The sequence below is a fragment of the Perissodus microlepis genome, chromosome 3, assembly GCF_051167445.1.
Source record: "Perissodus microlepis isolate ML-2025 ecotype Zambia chromosome 3, ASM5116744v1, whole genome shotgun sequence".
NCBI lineage: Eukaryota > Metazoa > Chordata > Actinopteri > Cichliformes > Cichlidae > Perissodus > Perissodus microlepis.
The window spans coordinates 30969341-30989659 of NC_140463.1; the positions used below are offsets into that span (position 1 = coordinate 30969341).

The following is a 20319-nucleotide window of genomic DNA, read 5'->3' on the forward strand; positions in this document are numbered from 1 at the left end:
ATCGTGTTTTTAAAAAGTAACGAAGTAACTAAGTAACTAAGTAATTAATTACTTTTGAAAATAAGTAATCAGTAAAGTAACGGGATTACTTTTGGGGGGAAGTAATCAGTAATTAATTACTGATTACTTTTTTCAAGTAACTTGACCAACACTGCTGGAGAGTATACCAAGATAACACAGTAGGTAGTGACCACTATCCAATTTTTATCAGCATAGGAGCAGACACAGAGAGAACACAGATAAAAACAGAGGGTAAGTGAAAATTTGAAAAGGCAAACTAGGATAAGTTTAGGGTGCGGAGTGAGGATAGCTTGAAAAAATCTGGATTTCAACAAACCAACAAATGAACTGAACTCAGACATAAGTAAAAGTGTAGTGGATGCAGCCAAAGAATCTATCCTGTAAAGTAGTGGGAACAAAAAGAAAATGTTAACAACATGGTGCACACAAGAATGTACATTAGCAATTAAACCACAGAACAAGTTTAAAAATGAAACAAACAGAGGTTAGAAGGATCACAAAGAAAGGTAAGAGTTATTGTTGGAGAAAATGCTGCGAATCACTGGGTAAAAATACACCACTGGACAGGGTTTGATGTACAAAAAATGTCTGGCAATTCAAAAGATTGTTATTTTGCAACAATGATAGATAATGAAAATATTATAATAGACAAGTAAATCTGAATTATTAGAAAAACACTGACGTAAGTAAAGAACCTTAACAATAAAGAAACAAGAGAATGAGAAACAACATTACAGAGAAATATCCAAATAATTCAAGATGAAGACGACAGTGAGGACATAATTAATATCAAGTTTTCTTTGTCAGAATGGAACAAGGCATTAAAGAAATCTAGAAAAAACAACTCAGTGTGAGGATCAAATCTGTTATTGTATGCTGAACAATCTGAGTGATGCAATCAAGGAAATATTGATAGAGTTATATAACAATGGGAGGAAGGAAAACTACCTAATAAATGAGAAAGATTGGTCAGGATTCTTCATAAGAACAAGAATAATTTTAAGATAAGTGAATTATTTCAAAGAAACTCGGGGGATATAGTTTTTGTTGACATTTTTAAATTTGTGAATTAAATTGGAATTTTAAAAAGAATATAATGGTGGTACTGTAGTTTCTGATCCATACGCCAATCTAGAAGGTGGCGGTAATGCACCTAAGAGTTGCTTGACAACCATAAAAACAGTAGAAGAAGCGGAAGGAGAAGAAATAGAAGAAGCAGAAGAAGAAGATCGTTTCCCGTTAAGCTGTCAGCTCAGCGTCGGAAAGGAGCGCTGCAAAAATGCTTGTTGTAGTGAAACTGTTAACTGGAAAGTCAATAAATATCGAAGTGGAGCCATCTGATACAATTGAGAATTTAAAAGCTAAAATCCAGGACAAAGAGGGCGTTCCTCCAGGTAGGTGTGGAATCACTGTCCTCCATGATCACGACTAAAACGAGCACTACAGATTACTATATTACAGTTAACGCTAGACAGATTGTCACCTGCCCAGAACTACAGGTGTTACTTAATTTGTTTATTTCCAGAATTGCCTGCACTCACACTGTCTACTCATAAAAGTCATTTTGTAGCTTCAATAGGTTTCATGGTGCGTTTGCTTGCACTTTGTAAACTAAGAAATCTTTATCCCAGTGGTCAGGAAAGTTGTTAAAAGGACATTTTCTGATTTTCCTTTGTTAAAATAAGTTCATCAGTTATTTATTTCTTCTTCTCTACAAGCTGCATTTCTCCGTAGGGAAATTTATATATTTCAACGAATAATAGAACCGTAGCCGAGTATAATCATACGGAGAAGAGCTGCTCCTCCTCCTCACTGAAAGGAGCCAGTTGGGGTGGTTCATACTTCTGACCACGATGCCTCCTGAGCGCCTCATATTTGAGGTAATTCGGTCATGCCTAGCTGAGAGGGGATACCAAAGAGATGCTGGAGAGAGTCTCTCTTGGCTGAAAGACCAGGATGTTTTGGCTGGGAGAGGGAGGTCAGGGCATCTCTGCTTAGACTGCAGTCCTGATTTAAGCAATCTAATTTTACCCAAGGCAGTTTTTTGCTGGCAGACAATTGGCTGAAAGACACACGTTTACAGCAATTTAGCAAGAGCTTGTATTTTCACATCAGTTCAAGTCAGTGCATCAAATGACCTCCTTGGAGTTTTTTTTTTTTTTTTTTTTTTAAATTTAAATAATTCTAATTGATAAATGATGCTTGAGTCTTTTCAGTAGTTCTGCAGAAATGCTCAGTCTTGCTTGACAGTCAGTGCATATTCTTTACTTTTACTGTCTGTGTGTGTGTTTCAGAGCAACAGCGGCTTCTTTTTGGAAAGCAGCTGGAGGACGGATGCACTCTCACAGATTATGGAATTCAAAATCGGGCCCTCATACACATGGTTTTAAGGCTTAGAGGGGGAGGGCAACTTGAACAAAATATTGAGGAAACTATTGAAATTGAAGTTCCTTACTATTCTGAGGAAGACTTCAGCGAGGAAGACTTCAGCGAGGAAGACTTCAGCGAGGAAGACTTCAGCGAGGAAGACTTCAGCGAGGAAGAATTCAGCGAGGAAGACGATGGCACAGGAAGCAAGAATCCCAAAAAGCAAAGTATGGAAAATCTAGTTTTCATGTAAATCCTTTCAAAAACACTCAGATCAACATGTCAGTGGCCCAAGCGCCCAGTGACTTCTGAGCAAACTGGGAAGTCCCCCCAGTCATATCAGAGAGATTCTCTGCAACATCCACTGAAGCTTGCTCAGCGGTGATGAGGGGAAAGCTTTCGAAGGCAGAGAGCTGAGAGAATGTTTTCTACTCACCCCACGGAACAAAGATGATGATGCATTAATGCCCCATTTCAACAGATTTGGTCTTTGCGATTTATTATGATCAGTAGTTTTTATAAATCAGCTGTTGCTCTGCCACAACTGGTTCAGCCAGGCAGATGACACACATATGAAGAGCCAGATGGACACTACTTCAATTAATGATATCATGTTCAGTCAGTAAATGATTCAGCAAAATGGAAATGTCCTTGGGTTACTGACTTGAATTTTGAATTTGTTATTACTTTGTGTTATGTGAACTTTTCAGAGATAAAAATTACTACTATAAGCTTTATTTTTGTATAAACAGCCTGTTCTCAAGGAGATAATAATCAGTAGATTTTGGATGGATACCAAAAAATCTGTTACGTTTGAAGCATTATTTATTTAAGGATGAGCTCAACAAACTGAAGTGAATATTAACCAGCATATTTCATTGTCTTTGTTCTATTTAAAGGAGCATGTTTGTTATATTGTTATGGCCGCCTCCTGAGGTTGCCCTTGGGTGGGTGTGTCCTCCTGTCTCTCCTGCCTTTGGTGCCACCTTTTTTTTTTTTTTTTGTACAGCTGACTCCCATCAGCAATTAGAAGTATTTAAGGCCAGAGAAAAGTGAGCTCTAGTGCCAGAGAGCCATGTTAGTGGTTGCAGCTAGTGAGCTGTGTTTTGTGATTGTTCGGAGGAGAGGTGTGTGTTTGGTGATTAACCATTTTTTGACTTGCTTTCCAGTTTACTGACAGATGTCTGAGTTTTGGTTTGTTTCTTCAAATGGTGATAGCAGCTTATCAGTCTCTTTAAGTTGAGTTATTAGTAGAAGCTTTAAAACTCTTTAATTTAACCATTTCACCTCCCTGTCTCCTTTTTTTCGACCTGGATGCTTTTTGTTACTTTCCCTCATCCCCTTGACCTTTTTAGGGGAACGTAACATATGTATAGATGAAAACACTGTTTGACATTTGCTGGAATAATCTGTATTTGTTAATACTATTATCATATTTTGTTCCTTTTTTTTGAAAATCAAAAATCTCTTGAAATGTCATGGATTTTTTTTCCTTTTTTTAAACAAGTGTTTTGTACATTTCTATATACCTGTATGTTGAAAGTGGATTGTTTTCAACAATGCTAATCGAAACACATTTGTTTAGTTTTATCTCTGAGTTTGATTTTGATCTCTGCAGCTCGTCCAGAGTCACCATGGGCCTCTTGGCTGCATTTCTGATCAGCGCTCTCCTTGTTCGGCCTGTGAGTTTAGGTGGACGGCCTTGTCTTGGTATGTTTACAGTTGTGCCATACATCCATTTCTGAATGATCACTTGAACAGTGCTCTGTGGGATGTTCAAGGCTTGGGAAATCTTTTTGTAGCCTAAGCCTGCTTTAAATTTCTCAATAACTTTATCCCTGACCTGTCTGGTGTGTTCTTTGGACTTCATGGTGTTGTTGCTCCCAATATTCTCTTAGACAACCTCTGAGGCCATCACAGAGCAGCTGTATTTGTACTGACATTAGATTACACACAGGTGCACTCTATTTAGTCATTAGCACTCATCAGGCAATGTCTATGGGCAACTGACTGCACTCAGACCAAAGGGGGCTGAATAATTACGCACACCCCACTTTGCAGTTATTTATTCGTAAAAATAAATCATGTATGATTTTCGTTCCACTTCTCACGTGTACACCACTTTGTGTTGGTCTTTCACGTGGAATTCCAATAAAATTGATTCATGTTTGTGGCTGTAATGTGACAAAATGTGGGAAAGTTCAAGGGGGCCGGATACTTTTGCAAGCCACTGTAAGTGAGGGCTGTATACTTGTAGTTTAGGACTTGGAAAGTTCAAGGTTGTGATCGACACAGTGGCAAGAGCACATCTTTCCACAACTTCAAACACTGCCAACAGAACTCATGCACTTTCTGTTTTAGAAAGTAAAATGTTTTTGTCTTTTTTTGTTTGTGCATTTTGTTGTTTCTGTTTTACTTGCATTTTGTACCTCAGGGCCACTGTGTAGTTTGAGAAAGAGAATCCAAGAGAGACTGACTTTTTTTAAAAAAAAAAAAAGTTGTAATGGTCCACTTCTTTGAGGAAAAACTGCTGTATTCAGAATGTTAGAGTAGCATTTCTTAACATAAAACTGCACCCAGTTTGGGACTTTGCAGTTTTTAACTGCGTCCACAAATACCACTTAGACTCCGTATGTGGAAACCATGAATGTGATTTACAGAGAAAGAGATTTGTGATTTGAAATGTGATTTAGATTTTTTGCTCATCAGTTATTTTCCTATTAGTTATCAATTTTTGTTTTTTGGGGGAGGATGATCGCATTAATTAGAGAAAGTTGGGTCACATGGGTTCATATAAGCAGCTGCTCACCTGTGTAGAGACAGACTGAGAGAGTTGCCGTATTTTTTTTTTTTTTTTTTTTTTTTTTTTTACCCCTGTTTTCTTTCGATCACTGTGATTATTTTGAATACATTTTGTGTGTTATTACGAGTTGAATTTCATTAAATCTTTTTTTGTGTATTCCGGACTGACAGAGAATTTTTTTTTTTTTTGGCACTGCCTAAAAAAAAACAAAAAAAAAAAAAAAAAAAAAGGAAACGAAGAACGACCTGATCCCCTCCGTGACATTTTTCTTTATTTTCCTCACTATGCTATGGATGCAAAACAAAGTTAAAAAAAGAAAAAAGAGGAAAGAAACGATCCCCAAAATGTTGCCAGTTTTTCTGGCAAAATCATGGCTACAAGAGAAACGGACCAGGGAAGTGAAAAAAAGAGAGGTGAGGAGAGTAAGGTGATAAATTTGTCCAAAGGAGAAAAAACATTATATGATGAAGGTGTAAAGTGTAAAAACATAAGAAGATTATATGATGGTGAAAAAAACACAGCAGCAAAGTCAGGCAGTCTGATGTCCTTTGTTCTTGTCTGACTTGTTTAAGATCGGTTAGTCTCTTCTGAGAAAAAGTGATGTTATGAATATTTCTGTGCACAAAATTTGACAACAGAATTTACAAATTCAGAATCTCTATAATGGATGGTTTTGTTGCCTCTATGAAATACAAGTGCTAACTTGTATAAATAATATCCAGTGATCCTGATTTTTTTTACTCATCAAATCACTAATATAATACAAAGCTCTCCTTTAATTTCTTTCTAATCAATCTGACATTTTTTTTTGTAATGCTTATAATTTAGGAGCTACTGATCCACTCTGCACATGTTGAAACAAAACAGAAAAAAACAGCACTTTTTATAATTTCTTTATTTTTCACAATGCGCTTAAACTACAGGCCAACATTTTGTCTCACGAGTAGACCTGATGCGTGATGCTAAGATTTCATTTGTAATAAACTGAGTGCTGATAAAGTTTATTCATATTTCATATTCACAGACATGTTTGAGTAAAAGATGTATGTATAACGATCTCTCTGCACAGTTAGTGATTTTCACAGAACAATAACAAACAGTCTCTTGTTGTGCAGTTTAAAGTTCAGCCAGAAGGAGGCAGAGAAACAAAGGCTGACAAAATAAAGCTCAGTGTCTTTTGGAGCTGAGTTACACAACATATTTTTTTATATCAACAATTGTTAAACCTTGAAGGAAAATATAAACATTATTTTAAATTGTTCATGTGTCTTGTTTTCATGTTTTCCTCCACACAGGGATGGAGGTCTGCCTTGGAGCGACCCCACTGGGGCAGATTTTATATGGTGAACTGGTCTGTGAACATTCTCGCTTTAGTTTCAGGCAGACAAAACAGAACTCCATCTTGCAGCGAGGACAGTTGATATTTTTGCAGTATTCTGTGGTATGCTCCACCCTCATGCCACATGTAGGACAGAGTCTGATGGCGGGGCAGCTGCTGACACCCTCCACCTCAGGCAGACTGATGGTTTTGCATGTCTGCATGAGTTGCAGGTCTTTGTTCTCACAGCCATCATTGTCACAGCGGTCAGATCGAAGGCCTGAACCCTTCCACGGTTTCAGACACTGCCAGCAGAACTGGTAGGTCTTCTTCTGATCAGCTGTGCATACGACACACTGGACACACAGGTTGGACAGATCCTTCCTCTCCACATCTGTTTTACACTGAGGACACTGATGTGGGAAACAGTTAGGGGTTGTTTTAAAGAAAAGAAGGAGACCTCCAATTTAAACATTTTTATCAAAGCAAAATGAGCTTAAAGTCACTTACTGGCTGAACCTCACAGTGGTCTGCAAGAGCCAGACGAGCCATGCTCTCTTCAAAGTGCTGCATTTCCTCCACGGTCAGATCAGCCAGTCTGCGCACCTCCTGGTACGACCACTCTGTATTACACTGCTTGGTGCCGTCCACTAAAGCTGGACATCTGAATTTGTAATTCCCCTGAAAACAACAACGACAACAAAAGACTTGTATAATTAGAGAAATAACTAAATACATTTACTTAAAGTCCAAATCTGGAGTACTTCAGAGCTCTTATTTTCATTATAATAATACTTTGTTACATTTATCTGATAAGCCTCTAGTTATTTTCACAATAACATTTGGCAAACAGACAATGATAACCTTTATTCATGGAAATGAGTACCAGTAGCACCCTACTATTGAGCTTATACAATAACTTTTACAAAGCAGGGCCTTGACCTAAAAAGTAGCATTTGTTAAAAAATGTTAGCTAAAAAAGATTTCTTCAAACAAAGCTCAAACCTTAAACATAACTTTGTTGCACCACCGTTATCCAAATTGAATTTGAAACTTTATTTATAATTTTAAAAAAAGGGCTACAAAGACACGACATACCTCATCCAGCAGAGAGCGACACCAACGTGTCAGAGATTCAGGAGTGACAGCGTGGCCACAGGACATCTCTGCTCTGAGAGAGTCATCACCTGAGGAGGGAGTAAACAATAACAAATCAAACATGTTGTTAGTTTAGAGAGGAAACAAAGTCAAACTAGATTTGCATGTCAAGCTACCCCTCAACTCATCCAAATCTAACAAATCTCACACAGAGTGCATCATTTAAGCTGCTTTCTATCCCCACTCCTCCTTTTATACTGTGTCTGACTTAATCACCATCATATCTGTCTTTGATGCCTGCTCTGATCTGTGCTGGATTCTTGCTGCTGCTTCCAGAACAGAAACAAAACACCAAATATAAATTATATTCAGTAAAATTGAAATAAATCTTACATGATGAATCCAAGTCATCCTCCCTGTTGACAAACTTCAGGGTGGTGTCTAGAGGGTCGTATTTCTTCTCCACCTGATCCTGTCCACGAATGCTCATTTTGGGAATCCAGCACTACAAATACTGTAACATAAGATTTATATTAGCATGTCAGCCTGCATACAGACCAAAAATAATGACTGTCATTCTCACAAGATAAGAGTTTGGACTGAAAGGAGGATGAATGCTGTCTGATACACTGTTTCAGTGTGCTGATGGTTCACCTTTTCAAGAGGGAAATGAACCAACGCATAACAAACTAGAGATTTACAACCTACAACCTCAAACTGCTGTCAAATTAAAATAGGAGTCTCAGATTTCAGTTTTTGTTTACATGCAAATATTTCTTTAACAACAAACAAATAAAAAAATGATTTTAAGTAGTTATTTGCTGTTGAATAATGAGTAGTTTTAGTGATTCAGATTTCAAGCACTACAGTACCAGAATAAGTGCAGAGCCTTTATGAAGTGGAACAGTACAATTTTACTTATTTTTATAAACTTCATTTGCTTTTGAAGATGCATTCGTGTTATCTGTGGTTGGTGTCACTGTATGGTCTTCTTATTGTCTTTCTTGGACTGAATACAGTGAATGTTTGTTAATGTCTTCTTGCATCAGTCCAGGTTTTTGAAGACTCCTCATATTGCTGGAGTTTTACTGGAGGAATTTTCCACTTTCATCCTAGATGAAAGTTTGCACACTGCTAGAAAAGATTCAGTGTATTCATGGTCTCTGTTTCACTCCCAGATAAAGGCTTGTGTGCTGAGTTTCAGTTAAATAACCATAAAAAAATATATGTTTTAGCTTATGTGTGTTCCTTACAAACAGTACTTAAAACGTGAAGGGTTTTGAATCCAGAAGCTCTCAGTCTTAAAACAACTTATTTAAAAACCTCCTGTGAGGTGTGGCGAGTCACTCAAGGAAGTTCCAGCTGCCTTTAACTTTGTTACAGAATGTTAACGTTTCTCTTTCTTATGAGACTGTTATTACAAAGTAGTAAACATGTCCACAACATTTATGTAATATTTTAAAAGAATATAAACTTAAACTTGAAGGAGGCTTCGTAGTTATTTAAGTGGATAAACTGAAGATATTAACAGGCGATTTGTTAAAGGGAGAAATGTTATGTCTTCGCTTGTTGGCACAGCTCTCGCAGTTTTTAGGACTTCCGCTTTTATTTTAATGCTCAGCCAGAAGTAGGACAGCCACACAAGTAACTCCCTAGTTTGATTTAAGTATTCAAATAAATATTAAATTTACCAGGAATCACGAGTCTCCAGGGTCTGTGTGCACTTCCAGCGGTGGGTCCTTGTGTGTCTGTCGCACCTCCCCTCTGTTCCACTTCCTTGTTCAGCGTCGCTACGGCATCGAAAGTGAAAGTTTGCTGATGTCGGTAAATCAGATAGGCTGCACGGTGAGTACTCTCCTGTTTACCCTCCCTTTTTACTACTCACCGTTAGAAAACATCATCATGTGTGCTGTCTGGACTTACGGGTTATAGCGTCAGTGCGTTTGGTACTTTATACTGAAGCTGTGATTGTTTTACTGTTGCTTGAATGGTCTGTTTTATCGCCCCTGAAGGCGGGTAAGCACGGCTAAGAGGCGGGAGCATGGTTCAGTAACACTCGAGACACAGACTGTTACTGTGGACGAATTCATTCAAATTTAAATTGTAAACCAAAGGGTTTGTAATGATAGCACATTACAAAAGAAACCTGTACTACAAACCGTAAAAGCATTGTGTTTATAATGTTGCTTTATTATTACCAGCTCAACTTTACTTAGGCCAGGTTTATTTAAAGCATGCTACGTAACACAGCAACTGCACTGCACGGAGAGAGAAAACAGAGCAAACGAGAGGAGGCAGATGCGACGGCGTCACACAGCTGTTGCAGATGTGTCTGCCGCACATCCATGACTCTGCTGTTCCACCACATCCTAAAGTTGATCTGTTGGATTGACATCTGGTGACTGTGGAGGTCATTTGAGTACACTGAACTAATTTTAATGTAAAAAGAAAACATTTTGAGAGGATTTGAGCTAACATAGTGAGTTATCCTGCTGGAAGCAGTCATCAGGAATGGTCCACTGTACACCACCAGCAGCTTTAACTGTGGATATACGGCAGGATGGATCCATGCTTTCATGTTGTTTATACCAAACTCTGACCCTGCCGTCTGAATGTTTGTTGGTGCCTTTCTGGTTATCCTCAAATTCTGGAATGTCAAACTCACTTTACATCCTGGGCCACATACAGCAAACTTTAATTTTAAGTGGACCAGACCAGTGAAGCTCCCCCTACTGTCAGTGTAAAGAAGTTTAATTACACAATGCAAACCTGAGATATGTTATTATAAGAAAAAAGAAACACAATATCAACAGCACTTTACACACAAATGTTATCTATTAATAAACTATTTCTGGCTCACTATGAATGGCCACGGGGAAGGTTTTTATCAGGAGAAAAAGCTTCTTAAAAGTTTCTTAATGTCTATGCTTTTCTACTAATTTTCCAAAGCCATCTAATTGGCTGGATTGGCATCTTTACCGGGTCAAGTGTGGCCCCTGAGCATTGTGTTTGACTCTCCTGCTCTAACTTCTGCTGTATCTAATATCCTTCAACAGAATGAATCCAAGCATCTGACAGTAAAGTTCAGGAGTGAAAATGCCGACACACATCAGACGGACATCAGGATGAATCACTCCCTCGTGTCGAGGTTCAGCAAGAAACTAAAAAGCCTTCCTGTTGCAGGTAAGTAGTATAAAATGCAGCAGCTTAAAGCATGTGGCTCTGATTAAATGATGTGTGACTTATATTCCTTACCCTCATTGACTTACTTTTTAGATTACTATGGCCTCAAGAGTCCAGGTCTTACATGTTACCTGAACAGCGTGCTTCAGGTGCTTTTCATGACAGAAAACTTTCGCGACGCTTTGAAAAGGTTTGAAAAAAAACTTTATTTGGGATGTTTTTAAATGTGGCTTTGTTGTCTTGAGGAGATGAACACATCTGTCATAAGTTAGCATAAAGCCTAGATGCATGGGAAAGAAAAAAAGAAGAAATGTAGGAAAATCAGAATAAATCAGAAACGTAGAGTATCACAGAAAATGTTTTTTGTTTTCTTTTACTCTTTGACTCTCAGTTTTAAGAAACAAGATGAAGTTTTTCTTTTATTTAACAGAAGTGTCAGATCGATGTTAAAGTGTATTTCTTCCAGGAGTTAATACGTGTTAAAATCTGGAAGTAAGTAGAAATATAAAGATTTTTAATCACATTACCTTTGTTTCCTGGTTACATATTAAGCAGTCCAGATCACCGGAGGGGCAGGAAAGACTCACCAATCGTTGACTCAGAGCTGAGAAAGCTGTTTGATGATTTACAGAAACAGTTGGCCGAAACACGTAACATCACAGAGAAGCTGGGCATCACAGATGGTAAAATGGTTTATTTGACATGTCTCATTATTCTGTGTGTGCATTTGAAATGCAGTAACAAATATATTATCACTGGTGCTCTGGTAATTAATTTTGCATCCTCTTCTATCTCCCTGATCTTCAGTATTTGAACAACGTGATGCTGCTGAATATTTTGAGAAGATTTTGTGTATGACGAGCCAAGACGCTTCCAAGGTGCGATCAATATACAGCTCTGTTTAGTTTAAGGGCACAGTGTTCATTAATCAGTGCTGAAATTTGAAAATATCTAGGTACACGTGTACAAGGTACAGCACAGCAGGCACCAGCTGTAGCTGTCTGATAATCGGTGTCAAAAGCGTCTTTTGGAAAATAAAGAATCAGATTTTTTATGTACCATAAACACATGTCTGGGTAGTTGAGTAAAAATCAATATATACATATATATATACACAGATACATATATCTATATATATATATATCTATATATATATCTATATATACATATATATATATATATATATATATATATATATATATAAAATATATATGTGTATGTATGTATGTATGTATATATGTATGTATATGTATATATGTGTGTATATATATATACACACACACATACATATATATATATATATATATATATATATATATATATATATATATATATATATATATATATATATAACACCCAGCACGCCCCTGCGGGCGGTTTTATCCTTCAAGCTCGGGTCCTCTACCAGAGGCCTGGGAGCTTGAGGGTCCTGCGCAGTATCTTAGCTGTTCCCAGGACTGCGCTCTTCTGGACAGAGATCTCCGATGTTATTCCCGGGATCTGCTGGAGCCACTCACCTAGCTTGGGAGTCACCGCACCTAGTGCTCCAATTACCACGGGGACCACCGTTACCTTCACCCTCCACATCCTCTCGAGCTCTTCTCTGAGCCCTTGGTATTTCTCCAGCTTCTCGTGTTCCTTCTTCCTGATATTGCTGTCATTCGGAACCGCTACATCGATCACTACGGCCGTCTTCTTCTGTTTGTCTACCACCACTATGTCCGGTTGGTTAGCCACCACCATTTTGTCTGTCTGTATCTGGAAGTCCCACAGGATCTTAGCTCGGTCATTCTCCACCACCCTTGGGGGCATCTCCCATTTTGACCTCGGGACTTCCAGGTTATACTCGGCACAGATGTTCCTGTACACTATGCCGGCCACTTGGTTATGGCGTTCCATGTATGCCTTGCCTGCTAGCATCTTGCACCCTGCTGTTATGTGCTGGATTGTCTCAGGGGCATCTTTACACAGCATGCACCTGGGGTCTTGCCTGGTGTGATAGACCCCAGCCTCTATGGATCTTGTACTCAGAGCTTGTTCTTGTGCTGCCATGATTAGTGCCTCTGTGCTGTCTTTCAGTCCAGCTTTGTCCAGCCACTGGTAGGATTTCTGGATATCAGCCACCTCCTCTATCTGCCGGTGGTACATACCGTGCAGGGCCCTGTCCTTCCATGATGGTTCCTCGTCTCCCTCCTCTTTCTTGGGTTTCTGCTGCCTGAGGTATTCACTGAGCACTCTGTCAGTTGGGCCATCTTCCCAATGTATTCTTGGATGTTCGTTGTCTCATCCTGGACTGTGGTGCTGACACTCACCAGTCCCCGGCCCCCTTCCTTCCGCTTAGCGTACAGCCTCAGGGTGCTGGACTTGGGGTGAAACCCTCCATGCATGGTAAGGAGCTTTCTTGTCTTTATGTCAGTGGCTTCTATCTCCTCCTTTGGCCAGCCTATTACCCCAGCAGGGTACCTGATCACGGGCAGGGCGTACGTGTTGATGGCCCGGATCTTGTTCTTACCGTTCAGCTGACTCCTCAGGACTTGCCTGACCCTCTGCAGGTACTTGGTGGTTGCAGCTTTTCTAACGGCCTCTTCATGGTTCCCATTCTCCTGCGGGATCCCCAGGTACTTGTAACTGTCCTCTATGTCTGCAATGTTGCCTTCTGGTAGTTCAATCCCCTCAGTTCTGACTACCTTCTCTCTCTTTGTTACCATCCGACTACACTTCTCCAGTCCGAACGACATTCCGATGTCATTGCTGTATATCCTGGTGGTGTGGATCAGTGAATCGATGTCTTGTTCACTCTTGGCATACAGCTTGATGTCATCCATGTACAGGAGGTGGCTGACAACTGCTCCGTTCCGTAGTCGGTATCCGTAGCCAGTCTTGTTAATGATCTCACTGAGGAGGTTCAGGCCTATGCAGAACAGCAGTGGGGACAGAGCATCTCCTTGGTAGATCCCGCACTTGATGGTGACTTGTGCTATGGGCTTGGAGTTGGCCTCTAGTGTTGTACGCCACATCCCCACTGAGTTCCTGATGAAGGCTCTTAGGGTCCCATTGATCTTGTACAATTCTAGGCATTCCAGTATCCAGCTGTGGGGCATTGAGTCATAGGCCTTCTTGTAATCAATCCAGGCAGTGCACAGGTTGGTCAGTCTGGTCTTGCAGTCTCGGCTGACTGTTCTGTCTACCAGTAGCTGGTGTTTTGCGCCTCTGGTATTCTTGCCAATTCCTTTCTGTGTCCCGCTCATGTATTGACCCATGTGCCTGTTCATCTTAGCCGATATGATGCCTGACAGGAGCTTCCATGTAGTACTGAGGCAGGTTATTGGTCGGTAGTTGGAGGGGACCGGTCCCTTCTTGGGGTCCTTGGGGATCAGGACCGTCCGACCTTCGGTTAGCCATTCCGGGTGTCCCTCGTTAACTAGCAGCTGGTTCATTTGTGCTGCCAGACGCTCGTGGAGTGCAGTCAGCTTCTTTAGCCAGTAGGCGTGAACCATGTCGGGCCCTGGTGCTGTCCAACTCTTCATACTGGAGACCCTTTCTTGGATATCTGCCACTGTGATGGTTACTGGACCCTGTTCAGGGAGGTCGCTATGGTCTGCCCTCAGATCCACTAGCCACTGAGCATTGCCGTTATGGGTTGCGTCCTTCTCCCATATGCTCTTCCAGTATTGCTCCGTCTCCAGCCTTGGTGGTGCTGTTCTCTTATTATTGTTCCCTTGCCACTGAGAGTACACCTTTGCTGGTTCTGTGGAGAACAGCTGGTTTATTCTCCTGCCTTCTATCTCCTCAAGCGACTGGCCAAGGCTGTGAGTCTTTGCTTGGCAGTTTCCAAGGCCTCAGGTATGGACAGCTTGCTGTATTTCTTATGCACCTTCTTTGTCGCACCTTTCTGCAACTCCGTTAGTTGGCTAACCTTCCTCCGTGCTACTTTGATCTTGCCCTCTAGCCTCCTTCTCCATGGAGGGTACTGCCCCTTGTGGCTGTTCAACTTGTAGCCAAGCATCTCACTGATCACTGCTGCCGTATTGTAGATCAGCTTTTTAGTGTCGGTAATCGTGGTTGTAGGTATTGTCCGTAGTGCTGCATTAACATCATCTAGCAGACCTTCTGAGGTTACTTCACGTAATCTTGGTAACCGGCTACGGGGGATCCAGGTTTCAAGCTTGGCCATGATCCTATTTTTCAGGTCAGTTCCTCTCGCACTCAACGATCCTTCTCCTATCGCACTTGGGGCGATGTACCCAATCTCGGGTGGGGGTGATGATATCTCCCCCCTGACCTGGCGTCCTGACTCCTCCTTGCCGTAGCATTTATGTTGTACCTCATCAATCTCTAGCTGTGAGAGCAGTCCCTTCTTTCGAATGTTGGAACACTGAGCTACCAGTTGTTTCGCCATCATTGTGGATGTTGGGTATCGAAGAATCCATAGGTCCCTCATCCTATTCATGTAGCCCCTTCCGCCGGGGTTACTTGCGTAGTAGCATTCCAACAACGCCCTGTTTTCGTCTCTTGCCCACTGATGCCTTCTTGTTTATATACATTAATGTATATATATACATTAATATATATATATATATACTTTTTCAAATATGTGCATTAGCTGAGTTAAAGTGTAAAGATGAAAATACTTAGATTTACCCGAGACAATATAAGAGAGGGAAACATAGTCAAAGTATTTGGAATTATGCATGCAGAATTACGAAGCAGTGCAGATGGTGGTAGAAGTTTAACTTCCAAGGAGAAAAAGTTTAAAAAGGAATCTTTTTAAAAATGTAAATGTTGGTGATTCTATACAGACTGTTTGTTATGTTCTAGTGAGTGTTGACAGGTTAAAAGTTCATTTATACAATGCTTAACAAATGAATTAGAGCGCCACCGTGTGATAATGACTTTAACCGCATTCACAATGCCTTTAATCAAAATTATAGTTTTAATTCTAATATTTAATCCATAAACTTTCACATTTCCCATTTTACAAAAAAAGCAGAAAAAATAGCACAAATTACTTTTTTGATTAATAAGCCAAATGAGTTATTTATTTGCATTCCTGAACAGAAAATAGGAGTAGATGTAGCAATAAGCCTGCCAAATTATTGTACTTTATTCTAACAAAATGCTTTTGTCAGTGCAGTATAGCTCTAACAGTGTCTCTGATTACACGGGTGCACAGCAACAGTTGCACTTTTTTGTGTCCAGATCTTTAAAGGAGAGCTGAATCACAGGACAACATGCTGCAAGTGCGACATGAAGAACGATTCCAGGAGCTTCTTTTGGATTCTGCCACTAATGGTGGAAGATTCAAGATATAAAACCTACAATGTGGTACTGAATTTTCTTTCATTAAAAGCAAGGGTATATATACTTTCTAAATGTTAAGAGAGCAACCTGTTTTACATAAAATCTTCATGGTTTGCAGGAGCAAGGACTCAAAGCTTTCTTTGAGTTACAACAAGTATCTGGTGATGACCAGATATACTGCAGCCGCTGTGATGAAAAGAAAAATGCAAACATTGTGAGTGATGAATCTGATCTCTTAAAGTTTTTATCACAAAAGATGAATGCCTCTTGTTCATGTAGTTGTTTTTATGTTGTGTCCTAGAAATGGGAGATAAGACAACATCCAGATGTTCTGACCCTCCTACTAAAGAGATTTACCTTTGACTACAAGCTGAGGCGCTACGTCAAGCTTCACTGCAAAGCTGATGTGCCTCAAACTTTACACATGGAGGTATTTTAGACACAACAGGGAATCGTTTCAACTTTTATTTATTACATTTAATGACTTTGTTTTATTTGTATCTCTCCAGAAATATACTTATGAGCTCTACGCCGTGGTTAACCACTTTGGCAGTCTAACAGGAGGACACTACACTGCAGAAATCAAATCATATGAAAATGGGCAGTGGTACTGCTTCGATGATGGACGGGTTAAAAGTGTAAGGGAGCATAATTTGACAAGTCCTCAGACAGTTAAGTGCTTAACAACATGACATTAAGTCTTTAATTTATTATTATTTTTCATTTTTCAGGTCAAACTATTTTTGGCTAAAGAAAACCCACTGAGGTAAACACTTCTTTTTGTCTAATGCCACATGAGGAATATTTCCTGAGCTAGAATCAAGTTATGTCTGACATGAAGCTGCTGTGTTTCTAAAACCCCTCCCCAATAACAGCTCTTCTACAGCTTACATCCTCCTGTACAGGAAAGGTAAGTTTTCTTAAGATCACCTCTTGTAATTTTTTTTTTAAATTAATGAATATAATTTATTTGAAATGGTTAACCCAGCGGAAAAAGAAAATTATTTCCTACTGTTAATTCAAAGTGAAGGTTTGTACGGTTGTACGGTCTTTACCTTTTGACAGGGGTGGGCAATTCCAGGCCTCGAGGGCCGGTGTCCTGCAGGTTTTAGATCTCACTCTGGGTCAGCACACCTGAATCAAATGATTAGTTCATTATCAGTCCTCGGCTGTATCCCAATTCAGGGTCTGCAGCCTTAAAGGCCGCATTTTAAGGCTGATTACGTCACAGCGACGCGACGAAGGCTGTCGCAATTCGAAGGCTGCTCGAAATGCGGCCCTCAAATGCGTCCTTCATTTCCCTGAATTTTAAGGACGTGGCGGTGTAGACTTCGTGGCCCAACATATCCCAGAATGCATAGCGCGGCGGTGGGTGTGGATGATTTTGCCGAAAAAAAAACGGCGGATGAGGGGCGCCCGAAGAGTAAACTTTAAGTAAGTACTGAATATTATGTCACTTATTTATGTGCAAATGTTTAATAACGAAGAACATTAAAACATTACTGTTGGCCACATGTCGGCAAAGTTATGTGACATTAGTGACGTTTGTACTAACTTGGTTTTAAAGCCTTTACTTTAAAATATACGCTGTTCAATAGCTGACCTTAATCTTACAGAGAATGATCAAAGCTCATGTAGAAACAAACAAACAAATGAACAAAAGATTTTCTCCTTCATTTCTGTCAAACAATGCTGTATGAAACGTTTCCAGCTGTTAGTATCATGGTTGCTAGGCAACCTGGGCAGCGTAAAGGAGGCTAGACCGTCCCATTTCACAAGCCTCGCACTTCCGGCCTTAGCGGTCTTTAAGTACGCGGCCCTTGAGGATCGTTGAGGCTGCGTACTTTAAGGCTGCAGACCCTGAATTGGGATACAGCCCTCTGGAGAACTTCAAGACATTTTGAGGAGGTAATTTACCCATTTCAATCAGCTGTGTTGGATCAAGAACACATCTAAAACCTGCAGAACACCAACTCTTGAGGCCTGGAGTTGCCCTTATGATATATATAAACTGATGTTGTGATTTGGAGCCAAATAAATAAAATTGAATTTAATTGTAATTGAAGGTGACATTATTTCACTAGACTTAGATGTGAGGTGTTTCCCAAAAGCTGTAGATAAAAATCATATTAAGAGTATCTGAAGAATGACTTGGACCTGTAGGAGGAGCCAAAACTGCATGCTTTAAAGAAGTACTGGTTGTTTTTGTTTCAGTTTTAAGTTCTTTCCCTGTTTTGAAGAACACTAATGTACAAATCAGAAAATTAATCAGTAACACAAATTGATTAAACTATTTTTTGCACAATTGATTTGCCAGTTCACCTAAAATATTCATTTCCTAAAAGCCAAATGTCACTTAATACAGCTTCTCTTTTTTATGGAGTGCCAGTTGTTTTGCCACACACATATCAGAGTGATGCAAAAATGATGGCATTCATAATAAATGCCATGAGAGCAATAATCTCTTCTCCAAATACAGATTACTCATTGATCATTCTGTGTTTTACTAATCTTCCATTTTTCTGTTCAAAGTGAGAAAAGAAGCTCCAAAGACTGATGGAAGTGACCACGACGCTCAGTGTGCACATACAGACATCAAGGCTGAAGGAAGGAGTCGTGAGACACACAGAGGAGACACTGCTTTTCCTCATTATCAACCAGGGAGATATGATGACAAAAGGAAGGACATTTTAAAGGGCTTCAACAGTGATTTGCCAAAAAGCTGCCGTGATGATGGAGTTTTGGGAAAACTGATGAACTTTAATGGAGAACCGGATAAACATCCAAACCAAAGAGCAGCACGGATAAACAAATGGTAAATGGTAAATGGCCTGTATTTGTATAGCGCTTTACTAGTCCCTAAGGACCCCAAAGCGCTTTACACATCCAGTCACCCACCCATTCACACACACATTCACACACTGGTGATGGCAAGCTACATTGTAGCCACAGCCACCCTGGGGCGCACTGACAGAGGCGAGGCTGCCGGACACTGGCGCCACCAGGCCCTCTGACCACCACCAGTAGGCAACGGGTCAAGTGTCTTGCCCAAGGACACAACGATCGAGACTGTCGGAGCCGGGGGCTCGAACCAGCAACCTTCTGATTACAAAACAGAAGATTACAAAACAACTGAACATCAAATGAGTATTAAAGCAGATGTTCAGTGGCTTGATTCATATACAAAGGCACACATGTATCCTGATATCAACAGAACAGAAAATTTGAGAACACACAAAATTCATGGGATTCAGCAAAACATTCCCAAAAGAAACACCAGAAGGTACGAGACACTTCCTGGGAGGCTACAAACAACACTGGTACTGAGACTGGAACAAAAACAAGTAAACCAAGGAGTAGCCCAGGAAGAAGTAGACAGAAACCTGTAGACACAAAAGCTGAGGAAAAGAAGAAGGAGGCACTAAAAGAAGCATCAATACAAGGAAACAGCCTGTTAGACAGAGAAGGAACAGTTCTGTCACTGCTGCTGATAAAAGGATTGTAATGGTTACTGTTGTTCAGTCCTGGACCCAACAAACTACTCCAAGAGTTACCGTACAATCAATGAAGCCTCTAATTACAAAAAGTCAGTAAATCAGGCCAGAAATTTAAACTCCTTAAACAGCAACAATATGAAAACACAGAGGTCGTGTCCAAATTCATGGGCTGCATCCTCCTGAGGACCCGGCCTTCGCGGTCTACGTGGGCCGGGTCCTCAGAAGGTCGGGTAGGCTGGAAGTAAACGGCTGGGGAAATTGGACGGTCTAGCCTTCTGATTAGCGTCACCGCTGTCTCAGTGGAGTTTAATAAACTCGGCCGTCTGCTCCTTGCTATCTAAAATATAACAGGACACTGGCGTAAATTCTCGACCGTCTCACACTTCTGTTTAATCAGTTTTCTGTTTGACGTTTATTCAGCTGTGTGAAAATCCCGGAGGAACCCACCCAGGGGATTAATAAAGTTTTATTTTATCTAATCTAATCTAATAACTTTAATCTCAGCCAAACCGATTTACTCACGAACAAACAAAACACTGAAAAAAGCCTAACAATAACATTTTTAGGTTGTCTAAGTGACTTATATATTACGTTTAATCTGAGTAGCGAAACTCCACGGTGATCTGAAAATGATGTGCCGGGAGTTGTGCCGTTCTCGGCGGCTTCAGTGACCCTCGAGCTCCCAGCTTGCTATCGACCTGGTGGGTAGCAGATGCTCCGAAAACGCCGAA

At 40.2% G+C, this 20319-nt stretch overlaps 3 protein-coding genes across 4 annotated transcripts; 2 read left to right on the top strand and 1 right to left on the bottom strand.

The window, feature by feature from the left end:
• The first annotated feature begins 1214 nt into the window (after window positions 1–1214).
• Window positions 1215–5347, top strand: LOC146391165 (polyubiquitin-like). Its single transcript, XM_084924020.1, has 3 exons — window positions 1215–1415; window positions 2316–2615; window positions 4007–5347. Exons 1-3 carry the CDS (start codon window positions 1301–1303, stop codon window positions 4045–4047), a joined length of 456 nt encoding a protein of 151 aa, XP_084780146.1. The 5' UTR covers window positions 1215–1300; the 3' UTR covers window positions 4048–5347.
• A 403-nt stretch (window positions 5348–5750) lies between these two features.
• Window positions 5751–9395, bottom strand: LOC146391166 (E3 ubiquitin-protein ligase DDB_G0292642-like). The gene is made up of 5 exons (XM_084924018.1): window positions 9299–9395; window positions 8001–8121; window positions 7608–7696; window positions 7020–7190; window positions 5751–6922 (listed from the first exon to the last, which is right to left on the bottom strand). The coding sequence occupies exons 2-5, from the start codon at window positions 8095–8097 to the stop codon at window positions 6467–6469; spliced, it is 813 nt and encodes a 270-aa protein (XP_084780144.1). The 5' UTR covers window positions 8098–8121; window positions 9299–9395; the 3' UTR covers window positions 5751–6466.
• On the top strand, window positions 9366–19401 carry LOC146391167 (ubiquitin carboxyl-terminal hydrolase 47-like). 2 transcript variants are annotated; one of them, XM_084924016.1, is made up of 12 exons: window positions 9366–9452; window positions 10664–10790; window positions 10884–10980; window positions 11343–11473; window positions 11598–11668; window positions 15990–16115; window positions 16210–16305; window positions 16393–16521; window positions 16601–16729; window positions 16823–16857; window positions 16967–17001; window positions 18624–19401. In XM_084924016.1, the coding sequence occupies exons 1-12, from the start codon at window positions 9426–9428 to the stop codon at window positions 18908–18910; spliced, it is 1290 nt and encodes a 429-aa protein (XP_084780142.1). In that variant the 5' UTR covers window positions 9366–9425; the 3' UTR covers window positions 18911–19401. The 2 variants fall into 2 exon arrangements, with proteins under 2 accessions (XP_084780142.1, XP_084780143.1); XM_084924017.1 differs by having other exon boundaries at window positions 9367–9452; window positions 11346–11473.
• Window positions 19402–20319: the final 918 nt, after the last annotated feature.

Bases quoted from the DNA above. Each gene is read 5' to 3' on its own strand.
- LOC146391166 (XM_084924018.1), bottom strand. From the start codon at position 8,097: ATGAGCATTCGTGGACAGGATCAGGTGGAGAAGAAATACGACCCTCTA. The intron at 7,697-8,000 runs GTAAGATTTATT...CTCCCTCCTCAG, and splicing joins GGATGACTTGGATTCATCAT to GTGATGACTCTCTCAGAGCA. The intron at 6,923-7,019 runs GTAAGTGACTTT...TTCCCACATCAG, and splicing joins ACCACTGTGAGGTTCAGCCA to TGTCCTCAGTGTAAAACAGA.
- LOC146391167 (XM_084924016.1), top strand. From the start codon at position 9,426: ATGTCGGTAAATCAGATAGGCTGCACG. The intron at 11,669-15,989 runs GTGCGATCAATA...TTTTGTGTCCAG, and splicing joins CGAGCCAAGACGCTTCCAAG to ATCTTTAAAGGAGAGCTGAA. The intron at 17,002-18,623 runs GTAAGTTTTCTT...TTCTGTTCAAAG, and splicing joins CATCCTCCTGTACAGGAAAG to TGAGAAAAGAAGCTCCAAAG.
- LOC146391165 (XM_084924020.1), top strand. From the start codon at position 1,301: ATGCTTGTTGTAGTGAAACTGTTAACTGGAAAGTCAATAAATATCGAA. The intron at 1,416-2,315 runs GTAGGTGTGGAA...TGTGTGTTTCAG, and splicing joins CAAAGAGGGCGTTCCTCCAG to AGCAACAGCGGCTTCTTTTT. The intron at 2,616-4,006 runs GTATGGAAAATC...TGATCTCTGCAG, and splicing joins CAAGAATCCCAAAAAGCAAA to CTCGTCCAGAGTCACCATGG.